Source organism: Aquarana catesbeiana, linkage group LG08 (assembly GCF_042186555.1).
Source record: "Aquarana catesbeiana isolate 2022-GZ linkage group LG08, ASM4218655v1, whole genome shotgun sequence".
NCBI classification, from domain to species: domain Eukaryota; kingdom Metazoa; phylum Chordata; class Amphibia; order Anura; family Ranidae; genus Aquarana; species Aquarana catesbeiana.
The window spans coordinates 131,582,936-131,609,214 of NC_133331.1; the positions used below are offsets into that span (position 1 = coordinate 131,582,936).

The following is a 26,279-nucleotide window of genomic DNA, read 5'->3' on the forward strand; positions in this document are numbered from 1 at the left end:
TAAAATAGGGGATACTTTTATGGCATTTTTATTAATAATTTTTTTTACTAGTAATGGCGGCGATCAGCGATTTTTATTGTGACTGCGACATTATAGCGGACCTGCGACCCGACTCACGGAGCTCCAGGCCGGCGCGCGTGCACGCAATGACACGGCGGGAAATTCAAATGGACGTACCTGTAAGTCCATTTGCCCAGCCGTGCCATTCTGCCGACGTACATCGGCATGCGCCGGTCGGGAAGGGGTTAAAGAAGTTGTAAAGGCAGAAGTTGTGTTTTTTTTTTTTTTTTTTTTTTTTTAATCTTAATACATTCTATGCGATAAGATAAACAGCCTTCTGTGTGCAGCAGCTGCTCCAGCACCCCCTATCCCTTACCTGAGGTCCCTCTCTGTCCAGTGATGTCCACGAGTGTCTCAGCCGTCCAAGATTCTCCTTCCTGATTGGCTGAGACACAGCAGCGGTGCCATTGGCTCCCAATGCTGTCAATCAAAGTCGGCTAGCCAATCAGGGGAGAGAGGGGACACACAGAGCTGTGACTCTGCTCGGGTGCCCCCACAGCAAGTTGCTTGCTGAGGGGGCGCTGAACAGGAGGGAGAGGCCAGGAGCACAGAAGAGGGACCCGAGAAGAGGAGGATCTGGGCTGCCCTGTGCAAAACCACTTCAACGGAGGAGGTAAGTATAACATGTTTGTTATTTTCATAGGGAAAAAAAATGAGACTTTACAATCACTTTAACGTCTGCAGTGCAGGTATTATATCATATTCCTTTACTCCTAGGCAAAAAACAAGAGTTTAAAGCAGTTCTAAAGTCTGCGTTTTTTCCCTGTTTTAATGCATTCGGTCATTTGAGCTTCTTTTTCTTCTCTGCCCCTAAACTCCCCTCTGTGCAAGACCCCATACACACTATACAACTTTTGTTGTCTGATTTCCTTTAGATTTACCAAAACCATGAAGTGCAAGGGCCTGCCTGATTGCATACAAATTGAAACTCTAATGCCGCGTACACATGAACGGACTTTTCAGCATCAAAGGTCCGACAGTCTTTCCGACAAACTTTCGAACGACCAGACTTGCCTACACACGAACAGACTAAAATCAGTTTGGAAGTCCGTTGGTTTGAACGTGATGACGTACGAAGGGACTAGAATAAGGAAGTTCATAGCCAGCAGCCAATAGCTGCCCTTGTGTCCTTTTTTGTCCGTCGGACTAGCATACAGACGAACGGATTTTTCGACCAGACTCGAGTCAGTCGGAAAGATTTGAAACATGTTCCAAATCTAAAGTCCGTCTGATTTTCGACAGAAAAAGTCCGCTGAAGCCCACACACGGTCGGATTGTCCGACGGATTAGTTTTGTTGGACCAGTCCAGTCGTGTGTACACGGCATTAAGGTTTGACCTCATATTATATGGTTTTGGTAAATCTGAAGAAAAAAAATCTACAGAAAATTTATATAGTGTGTATCCAGCTTTAGCCTGTGTGCCCATGCCCACTATAGGCCTTTTCAGGAGCTTATTGGCAGGGGAGTTTAAAGGCAGAAAAAACCCTTTCAAAGTCAAACGCACCTATAAACTCCTGAATGTGCCTAAACAGCGTTTGGTCCCCAAAAAAGTGTCAGTTAGGTCCGATTTGTCCGCCGCAATATCGCAGTCCAGCTATAAGTCTCTGATTTGCTGCCATTACTAGTAAAATAAAAAATAACCTATAGTTTGTAGACGCTATAACTTTTGTGTAAACCAATCAATATATGCTTATTGGGTTTTTTTTTGTTTGTTTTTTTTTTTTTACCAAAAATATGTAGCGGAATAAATATTGGCCTAAATTGATGAAGAAAAAAAGGTGTGTGTGTGTGTGTGTGTGTGTGTGTGTGTGTGTGTGTGTGTGTGTTTTGTTTTTTTTTATTTTTTTTTGGATATGTTTTATAGCAGAAAGTAAAAAAATCTTCTTTTTTTTTTTTTCAAAACTGTCAGTCGTTCTATGTTTATGTATCATCATTTGTTTGTGTTCTCTATTTTACCCTCCTGTACTAGAACTCCTATCTACAAGTGAAGAGAAGTCTGTGCAGTTTAGAAGATGCACGTTGTGCCCCGCGCATGCGCTCCTTACTCCTGAAGACATCGGGCGATATGCTGCGCATGCGCCAGGTAGATTCTCGTCATCTGTATTTACTGACAGCGACACACGGCGGCGCATGCTCGGTGCTGTCATGGTGAGTTCCAGGCAGAGTGTGTTCTCAGTATGGGGGGGGAGGATGGATGGCTGTGTTGTAGTCAGAGCCGTGTCCTGTGTGCGGGCTGTCCTGTGAGCGGCTGCCCGGTGTGGGGGGCGGAGCAGTGCATGCTGGGAGGTGTAGTCCCGGGACAGGTGGAGGGACTGACAGCTCGTGTCATGAAGAGAAAGTACGAGGAGTGAGTGCGGGGGCGGGGCTTGTTGGCACTTGGTGATGAGCTCTGTGCACTCTGCTCGCTGGGACACTTACCGACATCAACGGGGGGGGGGGGGGGGGGGTTTATCTCTAGGCAAAGTGTTTTCTTTTTTTTTTCTTTAGTTTTGGATGGAGTGGGGGAGGGTTACACCCCCCTGTGAATGGTGAATTGTAGGGTTGTCACCAGAACAAGTGATGAGGGGAAATCTTCCATTGGGGACACTTGTCTATTGCTGGCCATACACCATTCAATCTGATTGTACAATCAACTTTAGATTTACCAAGACTCTGTAGACGGTAGATGATGGTGGAGGTCAGGAGTGTTGAAAATAATCGGATGATGATGCAATCGTGAGTCAACCTTAAACAATTCTGCATTGAGGGTGAGAATGGCGGAATCCCGATTGCATCAATGACTTCATCCCGGTGCGCCCCTTCAGAGTCCTCCCCTCTCCATGCCTAAAAGTGTATGTGTATATCGTACAGAGCGGAGATCTGTAACTCCCGGCAGAGGCGGCAACAAAGTCCTGGCTCTATGATAGACGGCACGCTGATCCGATGCTGGGAAGCTGAATCTGTGTGCCGTGTATCATAGGAGGCGGGACCATGACAGCGGCCACCAGGCAAATCAAATCCAAGCCCTGTGTCACTGATAGGCTGCATTTGATGGGCACTGATAGGCTGCATTTGATGGGCACTGGTAGGCTACGCTGTTGGGCAATGATAGGCTGCATTTAATGGGCACTGGTAGGCTGCATTTGATGGGCACTGATAGGCTGCATTTGATGGGTGCTGATAGGCTACGCTGATGGGCACTGGCATGCTGCATTTGATGGGCACTGGTAGGCTGCATTTGATGGGAACTGGTGAGGCTGTACTGATGGGTTTTTGATGAATACCATTGGCAGTAATCATGATGCATCGCAGAATCAAATCATTGCCATTATAATCGTAATAGAATCATGAGACCAGTGAAGATGCGCAGCTCTAGTGGAGGTCGAGGAGATCATATTGTTCGGCTATGACACACAGCGATCATACTACAGAAAACACCTACCTAGCCACTCACAGCCATCCCTGGACTGCTCCAGGCCAATCCTATGTGCCGGGATGACTAGCGCATGCACAGGAGTGATGTCCGAAACCCGGCACACAGGGGAAGGTGTCAGTGAGAGTGTTGGGAAGGTGATTGTTCCCCCTTCAGCTTTAAACAGTTAGTTCACTATTACATTTATTCTGTAAAGGTTAACTAACACCGTACACTGATCCCCACTGTACTTACCTCTGGGGAACCTCAGCCGTCTGCACCCCCTCCATTCCTGTTCTGAGGACAACCCAAAATTTGTGATTTTCTTTTACTTTCACTTTTGATGATAATAGTAAACATGACAATTAGAGAGGGGGAATCTTCCTAAGGCTCGGTTCACATATATGCGAATTGGATGTGTTGAGCCACATCCGATTCGCTTGACATGTGCACTGAACTGGCTTTCTATGGAGCCGGTTCACCTATATTCGGGCTGGCCACAGTCTGTTTTTAAAGAGTTCAGGTGCGATTCCAAGTAAAATTTCCACCAGAATCGATGAACAAAACCACACCGGACGCAGCCGGATAAATGTGAACCTAGCCGGGGGACAGAGACAGCAATAAAATCCTAATAGATGTTCTAATCCCTCTCCACTATGTCCAAAATAAAAAAATAAAAAAGTTTTGCTCTTAGTTACACTTTAAAGTGGATCTCCACCCAAAAGAGGAAGCTCCACTTGTTTGCACCCTCCACGGCCACATTTGGCACTTTTTGAGGGGGAGCGGGTAGCTGCTTTTTACAGGTACCCGCTCCCACTCTTGGTCAGATGCGCCACAACGATCTGAGACGAAAGTTCGGTCCCCCCCCCTTCTCCTGCAGTCTTCTGGGACACATCACAGGTTCCAGAAGACTTCAGGACCATTCATAAGGCGTAGCGCGACTCGCACATGCGCAGTAGGAAACGGGCTGTATACCCGCAAGGCTTCACTTTCTGTTTCCCTTACTAGAGATGCCTGCTCCTGACCCGAAACTGATTGAAGAATGGGTTCAGGTGAGGACATCGCTGGATCTCTGCACAGATAAGTGTCCTTATATTAAAAGTCAGCAGGTACAGTATTTGTAGCTGCTGACTTTTCATTTTTTTGGAGGGTGGAGACTGGAGCACCTCTTTAAGTGTTACACCATTTTCTGTAAAGGTGAACTAACACCATACATCCTAAACCCCCTCCACCCGCTGTACTTACCCCTGGGATTGCTGAGCTGTCAGTGCCTCGGTCTTCTCCCTCTTCTCCGTGTAGCCCATCCGGGATGGATCACTGCGATTCCGATTAATCAACACCTGCACAGTGAATCGCTCTGATCCATCCTGGATGGGAGAGAAGAGTGTGGATCTCAAATCTCCACAGTGGTGGCATGGCTGCATGGGCACTAACAGCTCAGAAACTCCAGAAGTACAGCACAAGTAACAGAAACATAAAAGAGGGAAAATCTTCCAATGGGGACACTAGTTCTGGTGACTGGGAGGCCCCAAGGGATTCCCTTAATTTGCAGGAATTTCCTCTCACTTCCTGTTTGGCTATGGGACAGGAAGTGAACGGAACTCTCCCCAATTGGACACAAATGGCAAAAAATAACCTTACAGGGGTTATAACCATCCCTTACTAGCCAAAATGGACAGCAAAAGGAAGGGGGAGGGCTATAACCCATCATGCGTCCGGCCCCCTAATCTACATGTGGGGCACCAGAGGCATGGATTCCCATGGGGTTTTTCTTTTGTTTGAAGCGCATGATTAGAGCCTGAGGCCCGTTCTCTCGGAAGTTCAGCCCCTTTCCTCCTTCCTCCGCCACCGGACCAATCAGAAAAAAGCGCAGCGCGCTTCGCACATGCACAGTAGGGTACCAGATGTGAAGCCGAAAGGCTTCACTGCCGGGTTCCCTTACCAGGAATGGGCGAAGATCGGCTGGGGTGCCGACATCGCGGGCTCCCTGGACAGGTGAGTGGCCATATATCAAAATTTAGCAGCTGCAGTATTTGTAGGGGCTGACTTTTAATTTTTCGTGGGGGGGCTGGACCTCTGTAGGTTTTTTTTGTTCTGTCTGTGCCCCATTGGGAAGATTAAGCTTCACTTTCTGCCCCAAAAGACTTAACAGGAAATCAGAAGAAATCCCCTCTTAGATATTTGCCACCAGAATAGGTGTTTTCCATTGAAAGACTTTGTTTTCCTCATCTGGGAACAGCTGCAAAATGTAGCAAAATGTAAGATATTCTATTAGCTTATTCTATCACCTTCTGTCTCCGTGATGATGTTCTCTGAGATAAAAGCAAATGGTGAAGCTCTCCAGTGGAGAGACAGACCATAAAAAAAAAAAACCTGGCCGAGGAGCCAAGACTGTGTGCTCTATCAGAACTGAAAAGAGTTGTGACATGGAAGCTCTAGGTGTGCTGGGCCTGGAATTGGAGAAAAGCTTTAGGGTCCTTTCACACGGGACGGATCCGAGATGATCCGCTTCGTGAACATCCGCTTGCTCGGCGGTGATCACTCCGTGGATCCCCGCTGAGCAGGCAGACGACAGGTCCGTCGATGGACCTGTCACAGTGCCGCTCTCCCCTATGGGGGATCGGATGATGACGGACCGTAGAGTCCGTCGTCACCCGATCCGAAAACGGATAGAAAAGTAGGTTTTTCCTCCGTTACACTTTCTCGGATCGGAGCGGGTCAGATGTCAGCGGACATGTCACCGCTGACATCTGACGCTCCATAGAGGTCTATGGAGGGTCCGTTCAGGTCCGCCTAAAAAACTGACAGGCGGACCTGAACGGATCGTTCATGTGAAAGAGGCCTTATAGTGTGAAGACCTACTTAACTTGATACGATTGGACTGGAACCTTTAGGCCTCTTTTACACGGTTGGACATACATAGAACTCACAGTTGGGAAAACAACACCCCCTTAATGCCGTTCAGGTCCGCCTGTCAGTTTTGACGGCGGACCTGAACGGGCGCTCCAAGTTAGTCTATGGAACGACGGATGTCAGCGGAGACATGTCCGCTGACATCCGACCCGGTCCGATCCGATAAAAGCAGACGGATACCCCTACAATCACATCCGTCGCTATCGGATCGGGTGAGATCGGATGAAACATGCTGTCCGTTTTCATCCCATCTCTCCATAGGCAGCAGCGGCGCTGGACAAGCCCCTCCCCGCTCAGTGAGCAGAGAGGGACCTGTCATTCGCTGGCTCAGCGGAGAACAACGGAGAGATCTCCCGCTGAGCCGGCGGACTCCAAGGCAGCGGATCCGCCTCGTGGGAAATGATGCCTTAGACAGGTTTTGAAACTACATAGTTTTTGGTAATTATTGATATTTGGAACAAAAATATGACTGCTTAGTATGTGACCAGCATCACAGTTCATGTTTTCTAGACTTCCTCACACAATCATAAATATCCGTGGGTTTCTTTTCGAATTTCCCAAATTATTTGACTTGTAACCTGGAAAGTAGACCTGTTGGTGAACCTTGGATACCGGCTTGAAGACACTGATTATAATTATGTCTGAATGTGTTTTGCTTTCGGTTCTTTTAGTCTAGTGCGGGCCACAGACTCCACATGACCTCACTAGGGACTTCCACACACAAAGAAATGTTAACCTGAAATAAAAACTTAAAGATCTATAACAGATTTTTTGTAACTTTATCTAGTTATCAGATATGACTTATTTTCTTTTATTTGCCATCCAAGGCCACAGATACAAAGGTGTGGCTAAAGATGGAACTTGAAGACCCTCCAACATGACCTCTTCCAGTAGATACAAAGCACTCTGCCCCATCATCTCCCTGCCTTACTGAATACCCCCACCTGACATCTAACATGGAACTCTCATGCCCCGTACACACGATTAGAAATTCCGCCAGCAAAAGTCAGATGTGAGCTTTTGGCCAGAAATTCCGACCGTGTATGCTCCATTGGACTTTTGCTGGCAGAATTCCAGCCAGCAAAAGATTGAGAGCAGGTTCTCTATGTTTCGGTCAGAAAAAGTTCCTGTCCGAAAATGCGTTCGTCTGTATGCAATTCGGACGCGTAAAAAATCACGCGTGCTCGGAAACAATCCTTAGCCTTTAACCACTTGCTGACTGCACTATAGTCGAAAGACGGCTACAGCGTGGTCATCTAGTTCTGGGAGGGCATCTATTGACGTCCTCTGAGAACCTCGTTCCCCCTGTGCACCCTGAGGACATGCTCTGTGATCGCTGTGTGCTTTTAGACCGAAGTAAAGGGGCAATCACAGCGGCCCTTTACCATGTGATCAACTGTGTCCAATCACAGCTCATCACATGTAAACAAATGCCGGTTATTGGCATTCCCTTTCCTCAGTGCTTTCACTGTGTGAGGAAAGGGAAGCTGATAACCAGATATCCTGTAACAGAGGAAATGTACACTGATAATCAGGGCACTTATCAGTGCAGGCCCATAAGTGCAGCCTCATCAGCACACACCCATGAAGAAGAAAAATTACTTATTTGCAACATTTTTTTTATTTTTTATTTTTCTGTATTTTTTCATTTGTTTAGCAAAAAATAGAAAACCCAGTGGTGATTAAAAACCACCAAAAAAAAGCTCTGTCTAAAAAAAAAAAAAAAAAAAAAAAAAAAAAATGATAAAAATGTTGTTTGGGTACAGTGTTGCATGACCGCGCAATTGTCATTGAAAGTGCGATAGCACTGAAAGTTGAAAATTGGCCTGGGCAGGAAGAGGGTGAAAATGCCCAGTAGGCAATTGGTTAAAGAGTTAAAGTTGCCAGAGGGCGTGGCTTGTAGAGTGGTGCAAGGCAGAGGCCATCTCACATGTTAACCACACAGACCATCGGACACAGCCGATGACTGATCGCTGTACCGGCTCCCTGCCAGTACCATGTTATCACAGAAGATCACATGACAATTGAAAACAATGGATGGTTTCCTTTCATGCCATCCATTGTATAAAATTGTGTTGCTAGCTGTGATTGGCCACAGTGATAACATGGACAATCGCAGACCCATCTGTACCATGTGATTTTAGCTTTGGCCAATCACAACTAATCACAACAAAAGACACAGAATGAATAAAAAAAAAAAGAATCCTGATTACTTCCTCTAAGTAGTACAGTGTTACTATGGTGACCACCACACCAGTCATATGATAACACTGTGTGCGTGTGTATATGTATGTGTGTATATATATATATATATATATATATATATATATATATATATATATATATATTTATATTATATTATATTATATTATATTATATTATATTATATTATATTATATTATAATATAATATAATTTTTTTTTTTTTTCGTGTGACAAAAAATTACCTAAAAAAAAACCTATTCATGCAAAGCAGAAACCGGTAGGCCTGTGCAGCAAAGTTTGCTAATATCCTTTTTTTTTTTTTAAATCAGAAAATTCTTTATTGAGCCACAAAAGACAAGTTACATAGTAGACAGTCAAGCATTAAATATGACATCATATATGTTGTGAACTCAGATCATTCAATGCTTTCTTGACCATGTGTATGCAATGTAAATAAAGATTGTTACAGCAGTGGCATCAAATAGGTTTTACATTTATATAACAACAAACCGTATTGCGTAAGAGAACAAAAATTCTCCCACCCAACACAGCTACCAGATGACAAACTGGTCATCTAACCATAAACCTTGCTCCTGGTCTGCACAATTAGGTTCAGTCTCCCGGATACACAGCATAAATACACCAATTACCGCCTCTGTCAAACAAGCAGTATACACTTAAACTTGAAATATTCTGTGCATAATTAATTGTGGGGGTTGCTAATATCCTTACAATGTACATTGATCACAGAGGGGGAATTGGGTTTTTTTTCCTTAACAAAAGTGGAGTTACTCTTTAAAAAAGTAGAATTGAACCCATAGATGTAAGTGCTTCCCAAAACAATTACATTCACGGCATGACAAGAGTGCTAACTGTCACAGATGCTTGTGCTGCTCTTAACCGGACTGTCAAGTTATCAAATGGCTGTTTTCATAACTGATCACATGTGCAGTGCCACTAACGATCAGTGTACTAATGATCAGATTATCGCATGATTGCATCTAAATCAGTATTTTTCATACGATTTTCTGATCATGTGTACAGGCCTTAAGATGACGGCTTCCTTGGCTGTAAAGGATAAGACGGGTATAGTCCTGCTTTAAATGCCTTCAGATTTTTAGAGCAGGCGCCTGATACCTTTTTCTGCAACCTTCCAGAGTACCCTGAGAACTCCGCAACCCAAATCAAGTGCTAAAAATGTCAAAGGCTCCTTTCACATGGGCGACCTGATCAGGTTTGCCTGCCAGTTTTTCAGATGGACCTAATCGGATCCTCCAGTCTCTTCTTCGGAGCAGGGCTCCACTGACACTCGCCACCACCAGATCCGATCCTGTCTGCCAAAAACAGACTAATTGGGGGCCTGTTCCTCATCTGTCTATCGGAACGGATGGTATTGGACAGGTGGTCTGTTTCCATCTGATTTCCCCATAGACTAGAGCGCCCTGCTCAGCGGGGATCTGCAGAGAGAGATCCCCCACTGAGCAAGAAGATCCCACTTCACAGAGGCGCACGCGTGAAAGGGGCCAAATGCTTACTTTCATTGGGAAGTTAGCACTTTGCCCCATCACATACATACATACATACATACATGCATATATACACGTAAACTCATATACCAATGATATGGTGAAATTTACAATTACCCTCCAAAATGTCTATGTTGTGATTTTTTTTTTTTTTTTTTTTTTTTAAGGAAACTGAGGTTTTTATATTTGAAATATTGAGGGTGAAAATGTCTGCAAGATCTTGCATATCATATGATTATGTAGCCACTTGCATTCATGACATGACAACTTCTGAGGAGTCCCTTAAGGCTAGGTTCACACTTATGCGATGCGGGAAACGCAGTGAATCCTGTGTGTTTCACGCATTGCAATCGCACAGCGTCCATGTGATCTGCGGCGACATCAACGTTATCTTAATGACCCCCAAACTGATCGCACACCGTCGCAGTGCAATTGCCAGAATAGAATCACATGGGTGATTCAGGTGCGAGGGGGGGGGGGGGGGGGGGGAGGGTCCTGCACCATTTTGGTGCGAATGCAATTTTGAGCCATAAAAAATGTATGGCTGAAATCATACCTCAGACATCGCATGTGATGTGCACAGAAATGCGATGAAAATCACATGCGACGTCTGCAATCGCACCAGTGTGAACCTAGCCTCTTCATGTTTGAAGATACCCTGCCCTTTATGACCACAACAGCTTTTGGGTTTGATTTTTAAAGTAGAAGTTCACCCTAATACTAAAATCTCTAAATCTACCGGCATCTACAATCTAAGACTAACTTATCTAGCCCTGTAAAAAGAAATCGCTATACATATCTTTTCTGAAGCCGCTCCGGTCCAATCCCACACTGAGCTGTCAGCGGCAGCTTCGCTGTGGAGGTGGGTGCAGAGGAGGCAGCCAACAATGGAAGCCATATAGAAACTCTATGGACAACGTCACTTCCCAGGCATTTTGTCGGCTGTCTCTTCCGCAGAGCTTTCGCCGCTGGAGATCGGACTGGAACGGCTTCAGAAAAGGTACGTATAGCAATTTGTTCTTTACAGGGCTAGATAGGTTATTCTTAGATTGTGGATGCCTGTAGATTTATAGATTTTAGTGTTAGGCAGGACTTGTATATTAAAGAGGAGTTCCGTCCGCCCCTTTAAAAATTAAAAGTCAGCAGCTACACATACTGCAGCTGCTGACTTTTAACATTAAGACACTTACCTGTCCTGGAGTCCAGCGATGTCGGCACCACAGCCGATGTTTACATCAACTGGTCGGGTGCTGCTGCCACCATGTAAGGGAACCCGGCAGTGTGTCCTTTCGGCTTTGCGGCCGGGTCCCTACTGCATCTGCAAAGCTCGCTGCGCTCTTTGGCCTGGGCAGAGGGGGAGGGAGACCGAGCTGATGACGTACTTCACCGCAGCCTGGTCTCCCGGAAGTGGGGACAGGGTACCTGTAAAAAAAACAGGTACCCGCTACCCCCTCCCCCCCACCCCCCAGGGACAGGGTACCCGTAGAAAAAAAGAGGTACCCGCTACCCCCTCCCCCCTGAAAGGTGCCAAATATGGCACCGGAGCAGGGGGGGGATCAAATAAGCGCAAGTTCACTTTTGGGTGGAACTCCGCTTTAAAGCCGGTAGCTTTTTTTTGATTGTTTTATTGGTTTATGTAATCAAAGGGCCACATATATGAAAAAAACATGTTTGGGTTTCACATATAAATATCTTATGTTCTTCATATGATAGCATTTTGATTTTCATGCAACCAAAAAATTATGTATACATATTATTTTTTTTTTTTTTTAACAGGTAAAACTGATCTTACAGCAGAAGGATCGGGGCTAGATACAGAGGTGAGAATTTTTTTGCTGTGACAACAGCTGTTTAGTAACACCAAGGTCTCACCTCCCCCCCCCCCCCCCCTTCCAGAGAGCAAATGTATCCATCCCGACCTAGGTATTATCTTATGGCATAGATCAGTCATAGATGGGTTAATGTGTTTTATTAATAACATTCATGTTTTATGTATTTATATTTTTTTGGATATTTTATGTTTACTCAAAAAAGTATTAATGCCCCTTTCATATAGACTGAAGACAGACTGATCGGGTCCCCCTGTCAGTTTTTTTTAGGCGGACTTATAATATAGATAATATAATTTCTTTAAAACGCAAACGCGGCAAAACGCCACTAGACGCAGCATGTAAACGTGGCAAAATGGACGTTTTAAACGTGAGTTACTATCTGTCAAATTAAATTTCGTTCAGGAGAGGTTTTAAATCAAGCCTAACAGTATTCTGTTTTATATTGTTGTTCCTGATAATTTTAATACATGTGTTTACCTGTTACATACTTTTTGTGCACTGGTTTTAATTCTTGTCCCTTGTCTTGTCCCCTTCACTTAACAGGAGTCTGGAAGCGTAGCACGTATTAAACAGCCAAAGGCAAACTGAAGCAATGAGCAATATTTTTGAAAAGTTCATCTTGAGGACAGACATCACATTGATAAAAATGTGAGAGATTCAAGACGTTTTGCCGCTTTTTGAAAATCCTGGTCTGTTGTCCCCTCAGGCTGTGTCCAGGGATTGTCTGTCTCTAGGCATATTGTCAATGGCAGCCCAAAGGAGGCGCTTGGTAAAAGAATTCAATCCTTACGTCACTTGCTATATCTGCAAAGGCTATCTTATCAAGCCCACCACCGTCACAGAGTGCCTGCACACATGTGAGTATTGCTTTTAAAATGCAGCGCAAGACTCTTCAAAGGAGATCAAGGATAGTGAAAGCTGTTAGATGAAAATAAAAAGTTATATATTGCATCTTTTACTAGCTCATATTTGTGGTGGCTGCATTGGCTCTTCATTATACTTTAGGATTATTTTTCTCGTTTGTTTTTGCATCCCTATGGGATAATTTTAAATAACACACTGCAGTGTGTACAAGAAGTTAAGAGCTTACTGGATTTCTCTCAGGATAGACGAGTATCTTTGTATCCAACAGATATTCAAATATGCTTTCAGTGGTATATTTAAAGCAGTATTAAACCCAAAAACAAACATATTGCAGCTTATCAGTTCTTGGATATGATGGCTGTATTAGTTTCTGTTTTTTAGGTTTTCTTTCTTCTATTTTCATTTGGCAATCCAACCAGCAAGTCTGTTTTAACACAGCACAAACTCTCCAGCAGAATGTATCAGTTTACATGGATGAGACAAGCCACTTAAAACTGGCAGAGGTGATCAGATGATCAGCTTTAATTTATTCCTGCAAAACTTTATCCCAAAAGGAAAAAAAATGTTTGCTGTAACTGATTATAAAGTGTGAGCTGGAGCATGGCTTTATTTTGTAGGTGGTTCTAAATCTGCTTATACATTTAACACTGCCCTGCAAACCACAACCCCCCGACTGACAATGCTGCTGTCTGTTGTGCCTCCTATGCTTCTTCATCCAGAGTAGTGTCTCACTAATACAGATGGTGTGGTGGGTTGCTGGCCAGATCACTAGGTGAAAACAGAGGGGAAAAACAAAAGAAATCTGATGCAACCACCACATCATGGTTAACAGAGGACAGAATTAAAATTAGACTTGGGAAACTTAACATTAATAAATCACTGGGACCAGATGGCTTGCACCCAAGGGTACTTGGGGAACTCAGTCAAGTAATTGCCAGACCGTTGTTCCTAATTTTCACTGACTGTCTACTGACTGGAATGGTACCAGCCGATTGGAGAAAAGCCAATGTAGCAGGGGATGGGGGGGACTATATACAAGATTTTAGTAATAAGAACAGTATCATTAGCAGTAATCAGCATGGATTCATGAAGAATCGTTGCCAAACCAATTTATTAACCTTCTATGAGCAGGTGAGTTGCCATCTAGATAAAGGAAGACCCGTAGACATGGTGCATCTGGATTTTGCAAAAGCATTTGTCACAGTTCCCCATAAATGTTTACTGTACAAAATAAGGTCCGTTGGCAGGGACCATAGGGTGAGTACATGGATTGAAAACTGGCTGAGAAAAAGGGCGAGTTCAGAGGGTGGTGATAAATGGGGAGTACTCGGAATGGTCAGGGGTGGGTAGTGGGGTTCCCCAGGGTTCTGTGTTGGGACCAATCCTATTTAATTTGTTCATAAATGACCTGGAGGATCGGATAAACAGTTCAATCTCTGTATTTGCAGACGATACTAAGCTAAGCAGGGCAATAACTTCTCCGTAGGATGCGGAAACCTTGCAAAAAGATCTGAAAAAATTAATGGGAAATGAGGTTCAATGTAGAAAAATGTAAAGTAATGCATTTGGGTGGCAAAAATATGCATGCAATCTATACACTGGGGGGGAGAACCTCTGGGGGAATCTAGGATGGAAAAGGACCTGGGGGTCCTAGCAGATGATAGGTCAGCAAGGGCATTCAATACCAAGCTGCTGCTAACAAAGCAAACAGAATATTGGCATGCATTAAAAAGGGGATTCATTCCAGAGATAAAACGATAATTCTCCCGCTCTACAAGACTCTGGTCCGGCCACACCTAGAGTATGCTGTCCAGATCTGGGCACCAGTCCTCAGGAAGGATGTACTGGAAAGGGAGCGAGTACAAAGAAGGGCAACAAAGCTAATAAAGGGTCTGGAGGATCTTAGTTATGAGGAAAGGTTGCGAGCACTGAACTTATTCTCTCTGGAGAGGAGACGCTTGAGAGGGGATATGATTTCAATATACAAATACCGTACTGGTCACCCCACAATAGGGATAAAACTTTTTCGCAGAAGGGAATTTAACAAGACTCGTGGCCACTCATTAAAATTAGCAGAAAAGAGTTTTAACCTTTAAACTACGTAGAGGGTTCTTCACTGTAAGAGCGGCAAGGATGTGGAATTTCCTTCCACAGGCGGTGGTCTCAGCGGGGAGCATCGATTGTTTCAAGAAACTATTCGATAAGCGCCTGAACGACCGCAACATACAGGGATATACAATGTAATACTGACACATAATCGCACAAATAGGTTGGACTTGATGGACTTGTCTTTTTTTCGACCTCACCTACTATGTAACTATGGTGTCCTTTTATGAAACTGAGATCAGCGGCGATCCCAAGTCTCACTGCTGATCTCAGGTCATTACCAGTTTATGAAACTGAGATAATCAGCAGAGAACATGTTCTCTGCTGATTATCTCAGCACCTTGAGACCCTGTAACTGACTGTCACAGAAACGGCCAGTTTATGAAGGTGTGATCTCAGCACCTCACTGGCGATCTGTGACAGAATTCTCACTTTCTGATTCACCATTTCAGAGGTGGAGAATCAGAGAGAGAGAAGCGTGAAGCTGGCTGAGTATTCTGGAGAAAGCAAGAAGTCTTTTGACTTCTTTCACCAAACAGTCAGAGCACATCTTCCCCACCATTACACACCCCAAAACCAGCAGGTTAGGAATTTATAGTGTGTGTATATGTATATATGTGTGTGTGTGTGTATGTGTGTATGTATATGTGTATGTGTGTGTGTATATATATATATATATATATATATATATATATATATATATATATATATATATATATATATATATATATATATATATATATATATATATATATATATATATATATATATATATATATTCTATCATTTCACAGATCGCAGTGTGAACTATGTAATGGTGCAGGAATCGGATCGCATGGGTGTTCACACCCATGCGATCCGATTCCAGTGCGGACTAAATAAAGGGTCCTGTACCATTTTGGTGCAAATGCAATATGATTTAGGGCTGGTTCCCACTGCTGCGGTGTCCGAGATCGGATGTGATTCGCACCGCACTGCAGTGCAAAATAACATCCGATCTCTGTGCGATGGGATTTCAGCCATAGAGATAGTATGGCTGAATTTGCATTGCATTCGGACCAAACTCATACAGGACCGTTTTTTGGTCCGCAGCAGAATCGGATCGCATGGGTGTTCACACCCATGTGATCCGATTCCTGTCCGAGTTTGCAGATCACACTGCAATATGTGAACTGATTTGGGGGTGTCGTTAACTTTTAGGCCCGGTTCACACTTGTGCGATGCCAGACATCGCACAGGCATCGCATGTATTTCGCAGCGCACTGCCGTTCACATTACATGCGATGTCTGTGTGGTGCGATATTAGCCGTACAGATAGTATGGCTGATATCGTACCGCATTCGGTGCAAACACGCACAGGACCCTTTTTTCTGTTCGGACCAGAATCGGATTGCATGTGTGTTCACACATATGTGATCCGATTCATGTCCGAACTGTCAGTTCGCAGTGCGATATGGAAGCTGAACTGGGGGTGTCGTTAACAATGTATTGACACTCCCCAGCGATTCGCATATGGCAGTGTGAACTGACATCCGAGTCGGTGCGATGTGGGAACCCGCAGTGGATTCGCAGTGTTCTCGCATCGCACCAGTTTATCAATTTTTATGTTTATCAGTTATGAAATATATTTTATTTTAATTTATTAATATATATTTATACTTGTATACTTTATTAAAATTATTTTTTAATGATTATAAATGTATTTTGCATTTATATGAATGGTGTATAGCTGCATTACATATATGTATTACATTCATTTACTAAACACCATTCACATTTAAATAGGCACATGTATGATCTTTAAATATTGATAAAAACAATGTTTTTTTTTTTTTTTTTTAATAATTAGGTAATGTATATTGTGTAGGGGGAATTTAACTTTATTATTTTATTAATATGTTGGGGAATAATGTGTGCTGATTCTTGTTAAACTTTTGTATTTTATGCTTCCTCATAGTGTAATCCCGCTACATCACATGAGATTACAGTGAGAGGAGCCGTTCTGAGAATTTCCCGGCGTTTGTAGATCGCTTCTCAACTCAATATGAAAAGCGATCTACAGACCTTCATAAACAGGCACTCAGAGGAGAGCGATCTCCTCTGAGAATGCCTGAGAACTGAAAAGCGGTATTTTACCACAGTTTCATAAAAGGACACCTATGTATCATGATTGGTAAACTGCAATATATTACATTTTTGGTATTGGGTTTAATACCACTTTAACAGAGCAAGTAAGGGAGCAAGTAAGAGTTCATATGAAGTTCATGGATGGGGTTTACTTACACTTTTATGATTGTCTGGTTTGCTTTTGTAATTGGACTTGCACTTGGTCATTTAATTTTATTCTACCTTTCAGTTGTACGGTTATTGTTTTAGAGTATCTGACTTGTACCCTTCTAGTGGCATCGTTTTGTGCATCAGTTTGTAAAGATAATGTGCAGTGAAAGTGATGTATGCGAGCAGCCTGTCACATTGACAGGAACACAGTAAATCCTCTTCCCTTTTGACTTTCACAAGTTATTTAAGCAAATAATCCTCTTATCTGCTGACATGCAGATCTGTCCGGTAGCCATTAAATATGGAAACTGTGTTCTCTGAAATGGCAAGTTTTAAAGAGGTTGTGTGTTTTGGGACAGCTGACAATCCCAGTGCCCTATTTTTTTGGTGATGTTTTATCACTTTTGCTTTAACATTGGTACCAATTTGTACTGTTTGCTTATTCAGGTAATGCAGGTGATGATTCTCTCAAGGCACACTTCTTGAACTGCATACCACTTTATAATCTCTTCTGTTTCACAAATACAATGTACAACTCCAACACATTGCTGACTATACCCTGGGGCCATTCTGTTGGCATCGGTGATGCTGTTGTACAGGGGACTCCAAACTCTCTATACAAAGGACCAGTTTACTGACTTTAGGGGGGGCAGACTGTGGTCAGTGAGAGTAAAAAATTACATAGCACACCTGTGGTTAGGGGGAGGAGTAATAGTTCCCAATCATTGGTATTAGTGGGAAGAATAGTGCCTCATCGTTGGTATCAGTGGGAGGAATAGTGCCCCATCGTTGGTATCAGTGGGGGGAATAATGCCCCATCGTTGGTATCAGTGGGGGGAATAGTGCCCCATCGTTGGTATCAGTGGGGGGAATAGTGAACCATCGTTGGTATCAGTGGGGGGAATAATGCCCCATCATTGGTATCAATGGGCAGAATAATGCCCCATCATTGGTATCAGTGGGTGTAATAGTGCCCCATCATTGGTATCAGTGGGAGGAATAGTGCCCCATTGTTGGTGTCAGTGGGAGGAATATTGCCCCGTCATTTGTGTCAGTAGGAGGAATAGTGCCCCATCGTTGGTGTCAGTGAGAGGGATAGTGCCCCATTGGTATTATTGGGAGAAATAGTGCCCCATCGTTGGTATTAGTGGAAGGAATAGTGCCGTGTCAGTGGGAGGAATAGTGCCCCATCATTGGTGTCAGTGGGAGGAATAGTGCCCCATTGTTTGTGTCAGTAGGAGGAATAGTTCCCCTATTGGTATTATTGGGAGGAATAGTGCCCAATTGTTGGTGTAAGTGGGAGGAATACTGCCCCATCATCGGTGTCAGTGGGAAGAATAATACCCCATTCTTGATGTCAGAGGGAGGAAGAGTGTCCCAAGTGCCAGATAAAGGCAAGCAAAGGGCTACATCTGGCCTGTGGGACGTAGTTTGATGACCACAGCTCTAGAGTGCCACCTGTTTAGATAAAATGAGTTGGCTGGCAAAGGACTCTTGTACTATAATGTGTTCTGTGTTCTAATTTTTCGTATACAGAATTTCTACAAGTAGAATAATTTCTTATATCTATATCTCCTGTGTTTTTTTTTTTTTTTATAAAGTTTGTAAGAGTTGTATAGTCCAACATTTTGAAGAGAGCAACGATTGCCCGAAATGTGGAAACCAGGTCCATGAAACCAATCCTTTAGAAATGCTAAGGTATGTAAATGCTTTCTCTTTCTCTTCTAGAGAAATACCATTGGGGATGATTTTGTATTAGACCCTTTAATGTGCTGCCAGTGTTAATTTGTCTGCAATTCATTTATATTTACTAACATTCCTAAACAATATATATTTGATAGGCTTTGCAGTTTTATAAGGCTGTGCATAATACCACCATGTAATCTGGGGAAACCAGTTCTCTTTATTCAAACATTTATGTTCATTCATGCAGTTATAATAAATGTATACCCTGCTTGTGAGATGTGGATTTGTTCATCATTTGGTAAGGCTACAATGTTAGATTCCACCTCTTATCCCCCCTCCCCCTTTATTTTCAGATGTGTTAAATAGAGTCAGCAACCATTAAAGATAAGCAAATTGTCAATTTGCCCATGCATACAAATCTAAAGTTGAGGATACAGATTAAGCTGTATGATGCAATGCAGTGTCACACAGCTGTGTATATGTGTGTGTGTGTATGTATATATTTAGCTTCACCACTGACACTCAGTTTGCATTTCTATTTTTAGATGTTCTACAGCTTTAGTTTGCCATGAACTATACCATCAATATACTATTGTACTCTGATTTGTGCTGTGTTACCTCTACTTACTAAAGGTTTTCACTGGGCAACAAAATTCTTAAATGTCTACTTTTGCCTCTTATCTATAAGAAAATACAGCCTCCTACAGTATATATCCTACAGGACAGACAATATGGTTGCCGATGGATAAGACAAAAATATATGTAATATTTACTTTGCTAAAAAACATTTAACATTGGTTATTCAACTTTTCACTGGCTGGAAGACTGGATTTACAGGCCTGTATAATATAAGGAAATGGTTTGGTTTTAGTGTATCAGTTTTTCTCTAAGCGTTTTCCAGGACAGCCATGAGACCTAGGGCTCCTCCTACCATGACAGGAAACACGTTAACCCCCACCAGATAAAAGGGAGTGGTCCTCGAGGTTCCATGTCAGTATTAGTGTTTCCTCCGGACAGGGGGCAACATGTTTCCTGAAACTGGTTTCCCTTATGCCGCGTACACATGAGCGGACTTTACGGCAGACTTTGTCTGGCGTACTTTTCGATGGACTTTACGACAGGATTTCCGTATGAACGGACTTGCCTACACACAATCAACCAAAGTCCGATGGATTCGTACGTGATGACGTACGACCAGACTAAAACAAGGAAGTTCATAGCCAATAGCTGCTCTAGCGTTGGTTTTTGTCCGTCGGACTAGCATACAGACGAGAGGACTTTTCGACCGGACTCGAGTCCGTAGGACAGATTTGAAACATGTTTCAAATCTAAGTCCATCAAACTTTTGAGAAAACAAAGTCCGCTGGAGCCCACACATGATTGAATTGTCCGGCGAAATCCGGTACGCCGGACCAAGTATGCCGTAAAGTCCGATCGTGTGTACGCGGCATAAGTCTCATGAGTGTGGCTCCTGTGGCGATTGGGGTGGTATTCCTACCTTCTTCTTAGGTCCCAGAGCGGCACATCCGCTGGGGGAGTAGGTTTGTGGCTGCTGTCCCTGCTTCTCAGTGCATGGGGAATGCCAGCACCGCAGTGTACGTCTGAGCTCCTGTCCACGAGCCGCATGGCGGCAGTCGGCTTGTTTTCCCTGCTAAACAGCCTGGCTGGAGTGTGCAGTTAAAGTGAGGAAGCCGCGCGCGTGGAGGGGGAAGAACTTATGCGTTCCAAGCTGGCCCACAGGAAGTACCCAGCGGGTCACTTCCGGGGTGTGTGACATCAGCTGGCGCCGGAGACGCTAATTCCGGTCTTTAAACGGCGTGAACAGGGATGCTGGGAGGCTGGTGGTTTTAAAAACAGTGAAACCCAGCAGAGGCTGCAGACCACTACAGGGGCGGGATGGACTCCTCTGCGATACCTGCACAGGCAGCGGAAGCAGGCCCTAACACCAGCCCCTCACAGGTAAGCCTGCAGTGTATTTTACTTGCACATCCTGTGAGTGTTCTCCCCCTTGTAACCTGTAGAGACTAGGTGAAGGGGGCACATTTTCCTTTCCTCCTGCACGGGGTGTTATGGAGTGTATGTGGCGTAAAATTCATTGGGGTCATTTGTTCTCTTGTAGGCCAAGACTCAGGACAAGGCCCAAGAACAGCCACCAAAAAGGAAATGTGTGGTTTGCAGAAACAAATTGAGCTCCTCATGGAGCAAAGCAGTTTGCCGCACCTGTATAGACAGCTTAGCTAAGGACGACCCGGTAGTCTCCTGTCAGAAAATGTTGACTGCTGTTAGAGATGAGCTTACGTCTACGTTTAGCTCATTTAAAACTCTGATAAAATTCAAGTCCCCTCAGATTGTCCATCTCCAGTTAGGACTTCAGCCGGTCATAGCGCTCCACAGCAGAGTGCGGAGAGTGAAGACTCTGAGGCTGAAGCCGGATCTACCCATTCTTCTCTGGAAGAATCAGGGTCAGATACAGGGCCCAGGGATAGAGAATCCACAGGGGGGATCGAGGTATAAGTTATCATTGGAAGATGTAGATGACTCATTAAAGGCTAGCTATATGACACTTGATATAGAAGAGGAGGAGGTACAATTTTCTAAACATGACCTTATGTACAAAGGTTTGCATAGGAAAAAGGATAGAGTTTTTCCCGTAGCGGTTCAGAGAGCCTTGCAAGCATTTCAGACGGAAATCAGGGGTCACAATCTCCAGATTCTATCTGACAATATCGCTACTGTTGCGTACCTCAACAAACAGGGAGGTACGAGGCGTCGGATACTTCAATCTATCGCCCAGGAGATTTTATCATGGGCAGAAGGGAATTTAGCCTCAATTACAGCAGTGCACCTGAAGGGTACACAAAACTGTCTGTCTGGCAGATTATCTCAAGACTGAGAAGTTCTTTTCTCTGAACCCAGCAGATCAATCAATGGGGATCGATGCTCTGGCGAGTCCTTGGCCATTCGGCATCAGTTATGCCTTCCTGCCGATCAGGCTAATTCCGGAAGTTTCTTCTAGAACAAACAGGTCTTATTCTAATAGCCCCTTTTTGGTCCAAGAGGCCATGATTTTCCCTGTTACAAACTCTGGTCTCAGAGCCTCCACTGAGTCTTCAAAAGAGACAAGACTTATTATCGCAGGGTCCAGTGTTGCACCCACAGGTGGTTTCCTTGCACTTGACGGCCCGGTATATGAAGAAAAGATACTAAGCGCCCCTGCGTTCTCTTACAAAGTAGTCAAGACTCTGGTAAATTGCAGAAAACCAGTCACTAGAGCCATATATTCCAAGGTCTGGAAGAAATTTTAACTCATGGTTATCTGAAAACCAAAGATTAACTCATGATGTTCCTTCAATTTTGGAATTTTTGCAACAGGGTGTTGACAAAGGTCTTTCAGTTAGTACTTTAAAGGTACAGGCGGCAGCTATCAGTGTTTTTCTCCTATTTTCTCTCTTGGAAAATCCCAATATAGCTAGATTCTTTAAATCAATTTCTAGGTCCAGGCCAGTAGTGGTAGAAGTTGTCCAACCTGGGACCTGTCCCTGATGCTTCAAACTCTGGTAGAATTCCCTTTTGAACCCCTAGAGGATATTTCAGTTAAGTTACTTACTTACCTTTTAAAAACAATTTTCCTTGTGGCAATTACATCAGTTCATAGGGTAAGTGAGGCCCTTTCAGTGAGGAAGCCTTTCCGCAGAATTTTTGAGGATCGGTTTGTTTTGAAAACTGATCCAGGATTTCTCCCTGAAGTGGCCAGTACATTCCACAGATCCCAGGACATTGTACTGCCAACCTTTTGTAGTTCGCCAAAGGGCGACCAAGAAAGAAAATTTTGTTTTTTAGACCTGAGAAGAATTCTTCTCATCTACCTTGAGGTCACCAAGACCTTTAGAAAAACAGACTCCTTGTTTGTCTTCTTTTCAGGAGCACACAAGGGAAAGAGTGCATCTAAAGCCACCTTGGCTGGATGGATAAAGCAAGCTATTTCTGAAACTTATAAAATTAGGAAAGTTCCTCCGCCTTTTGTCACTGCGCACTCAACAAGAGCCTTGTCTGCACTTGGGCTGAGAGGGCTGGAGCCTCACCGGAACAAACTTGCATTTGCCACATGGTCCAGTTTTTCGACCTTCATTAAACATTATCGCCTGGATCTCCTACCTTCTCAGGAGCAGGTGTTTTGGCCGTAAGGTCATTCAGGCAGTTGTCCCTCCCTAGACTGGTAAGTTCTGGCTCATCATCTCATGGCTGTCCTGGAAGACCCTTAGAGAAAAGCTGAGTTAGACTTACCGGTAACTCCTTTTCTGAGAGTCTTCCAGGACAGCCGGATTCCCACCCGGTTTTGTCTTGAAGTTATGTGTATTATGCATATGTTTTACAGGGATGTCCTACAGTTCTCGAGAATACTGACATGGGGCCTGGAGGACCGACCTTTTATCTGGTGGGGGTTAACGTGTTTCCTGTCCTGGTAGGAGGAGCCCTGGGTCTCATTGCTGTCCTGGAAGACTCTCAGAAAATGCGTTACCGATAAGTCTAACTCAGCTTTTTTACTTCGGAAAGGTAAAATGCACTCATATTCTTCCATTAATTAGTGACTACAGTCTGTGTGTCCAAATCTATTAAGGGAACTTGGCAACAGAAAGCTCATTGTAGCTGAAATCTTCAAACAAGTGTGGCCAAAACTCTGCACTCTGCATTCCTGTCGCCCAGATTCAGCCGAAAGTGGTCTAAAATCCACTGTCGGCTGACGTCACAGAGCCAGTCCAGGCTCTACAGGGATCCAGACAATGTCCGGATCTGCCCAGATGCTGCTGAGAGCCTGAGACTGCCGCTCCCACCCCCTCCCCAACCTGGCACTTCAGTGAGGGCTGGAGGGGCAGAGCACAGAGCTGGTTACTGACAGTCACCGATCTGTGCTCCGAGTGGACCTGAGAACTGAGCAATCAGCAGTCCTTGATCGCCCAGTTCTCAGCGTAGAGCCGGCGGGGGATGGATGCAGCATCAGATCAATCCTGCAGCCATCTAGGTGAGGTTTCTTTTTTTTTTTTTTTTAAATTACCACACTTGTTTTTAAATACAGAGTACTAGTGGGCATCTTCTTTGTTGGCCTTCTGTACATGTATGTACGTGAGATCTGTTGTCTTCATTCACAGACCCAACTGGAGAATCTTAACAGGTTCAGTTTGGGTCTAGTAAGTTAGGTATCACAAGTATAACTTTGTAAAGCAGGTGCCCTCTTTACCTTTCACCTGAAAGTAAATTAACAGCTCAGTTTCCATAGGTGGCTAAAAACAGATTTTGTCCTTTTCTCCAAACGTGTTTTAAAGGGATCCTGCCTTCCTTTTTTTGCACTTAAAGTGATTGTAAAGGCTAAAGGTTTTTCATCTTAAAGTGGAGTTCGACCCAAAAGTGGAAGTTCCACTTTAAGGCCTTCTCCCCGGCTACTGTTTGAAACTAAGCTTTTGGGGAGGAGGGGGTGAGCAGAGGTACCCACGTTTTGACAGGTACCTGGTCCCACTTCTGTTCCTGTTGCCTTAGACCAGTGATGGCGAACCTTTTTGAGCCTGAGTGCCCAAACTGCAACACAAAACCAACTTATTTTTTTCAAAGTGCCGAGCGGCGCTATGAAAAAAGTATACACCAGTCAGTGCAGGGATAAGCACATATTACAAGAGTGGATCAGAGACCGCAGACGTATTACAAGAGTGGATCAGAGACCGCAGACGTATTACAAGAGTGGATCAGAGACCGCAGACGTATTCGAAGAGTAGATCAGAGACTGCAGACATATTACAAGAGTGGATCAGAGACTGCAGACGTATTACAAGAGTGGATCAGAGACCGCAGACGTATTACAAGAGTGGATCAGAGACCGCAGACGTATTCGAAGAGTGGATCAGAGACCGCAGACGTATTCGAAGAGTGGATCAGAGACCGCAGACGTATTCCAAGAGTGGATCAGAGACCGCAGACGTATTCCAAGAGTGGATCAGAGACCGCAGGCATATTACAAGAGTGGATCAGAGACCGCAGACGTATTACAAGAGTGGATCAGAGACCGCAGACATATTACAAGAGTGGATCAGAGATCAGACATACTGCTTTGCTTGGCACTGCATTAAACAGACCTACAGCTTCTGCAAATCTGCACTAGTGATGCAGCAGCCCATGTTTTCCTGAATGAGTGCAGTCATTAATATTATCTATCTCACATGCTAAAACGCCTAGGTAGGTACCCAGGCCAGCAGCTCCTTCTTTCCTGGTTTCCTCCTCCTCAGCTCTGTGCTTTCTCTCCCACGCTGGGGCGGCCACTGCACTAACTCCCAGGCAAGACCACCCAGACCCTCCCTCCTGTGACTGTCCCTGGCTATTGCTGAGGTGCTAAGTCCACTCCAGTGACCAGTGAGTCCACACTGCACATAACAATTTATCTTACTCTGCTCCACAGTCTCAGAGTCAGCAAGCACTGACAGAATCAGTCGGTTCCTTGGGCTTGAGGCGAGCTGCCTTCCAGTTGGTTCCTCTAGAGTCTGTCCTCCTGTTCTTCTGCCATGACCCGCAATGCCTGGCATTCCACAGAGAGACTCCCAGCCCCTCCCTCAGTGATTACTCTGAACTGCAGGAGTCAGGTCAAGTGGGCGGCGCCGCATCCCGGCCGGACCTACACAGTCATGTACAGCCTAGGTAGGAGGAGAGACTAAGCAGCGGTAATAAAGTCTGCGGCGGCCGCTGAAACGGTGTCCTGGCGTGCCCTCAGAGAGAAGTCGGCGTGCCAGCTGTGGCACACGTGCCATAGGTTTGCCATCACTGCCTTAGATTGGAAGCGGAAGTTCTCCTTCTCGAAGTCTTCTGGGACACATGACAGGTCCTGCAAGATGTCAGCACCAGTCACAGAGCACAATGCCACTTGCGCATGCGCATTGGGCACCCGGCTGTGAAGCCACAAGCTCTCACAGCCTGGTGCCCATAGTAGAGAACACGGCTAGGGTGAGTGCAGCGTTGGATCGTGGGACAGGTGAGGGTGTGTTTATTAAAAGTCAGCATCTACAGTGTTTGTAGCTGCTGACTTTTAATTAACAAAAAAATGACTGGAACTCCATTTTAATGCATAGAACCACGGCTCCATGTCTGAATGGACACCTGGATCCTCGGGTGCCCCCTTAACAAGCTGCTTGCTGTGGGGGCACTCGACAGGAGGAAGGGACCAGGAGCACTGAAGAGGGACCCAAGAGGATCCAGGCTACTCTGTGTAAAACCATTTCACAGAGCAGGTAAGTATAACATGTTTGTTATTTTTTTAATTAAAAAATTAAAAAAAGAGACTTTAGTATCGCTCCAACACACTTTTAAGTGTGTTAGGGTCATGTTGTGATGTCAATGGCTCTACTTTTGTTCTTTTTTTTTTTTTTTTATATGATTAAAAACA

At 44.4% G+C, this 26,279-nt stretch overlaps 1 protein-coding gene across 3 annotated transcripts in view; it reads left to right on the forward strand.

The window, feature by feature from the left end:
• PCGF5 (polycomb group ring finger 5) overlaps positions 1 to 26,279 on the forward strand; it is a 109,094-nt gene that overhangs the window by 38,906 nt on the left and 43,909 nt on the right. For 2 of the 3 annotated variants that reach the window (XR_012235677.1, XM_073596406.1), the window contains exons 2-4: positions 11,871 to 11,914; positions 12,470 to 12,783; positions 18,775 to 18,871. Coding sequence is in view for 2 of the 3 variants with exons in the window: in XM_073596406.1 (XP_073452507.1) it covers positions 12,672 to 12,783; positions 18,775 to 18,871 (209 nt within the window). In the remaining variant the exon portion in view is untranslated. Of the gene's footprint in view, positions 1 to 2,029; positions 2,209 to 11,870; positions 11,915 to 12,469; positions 12,784 to 18,774; positions 18,872 to 26,279 lie in introns of all 3 variants that reach the window. The other variant, XM_073596407.1, reaches the window with a different exon arrangement.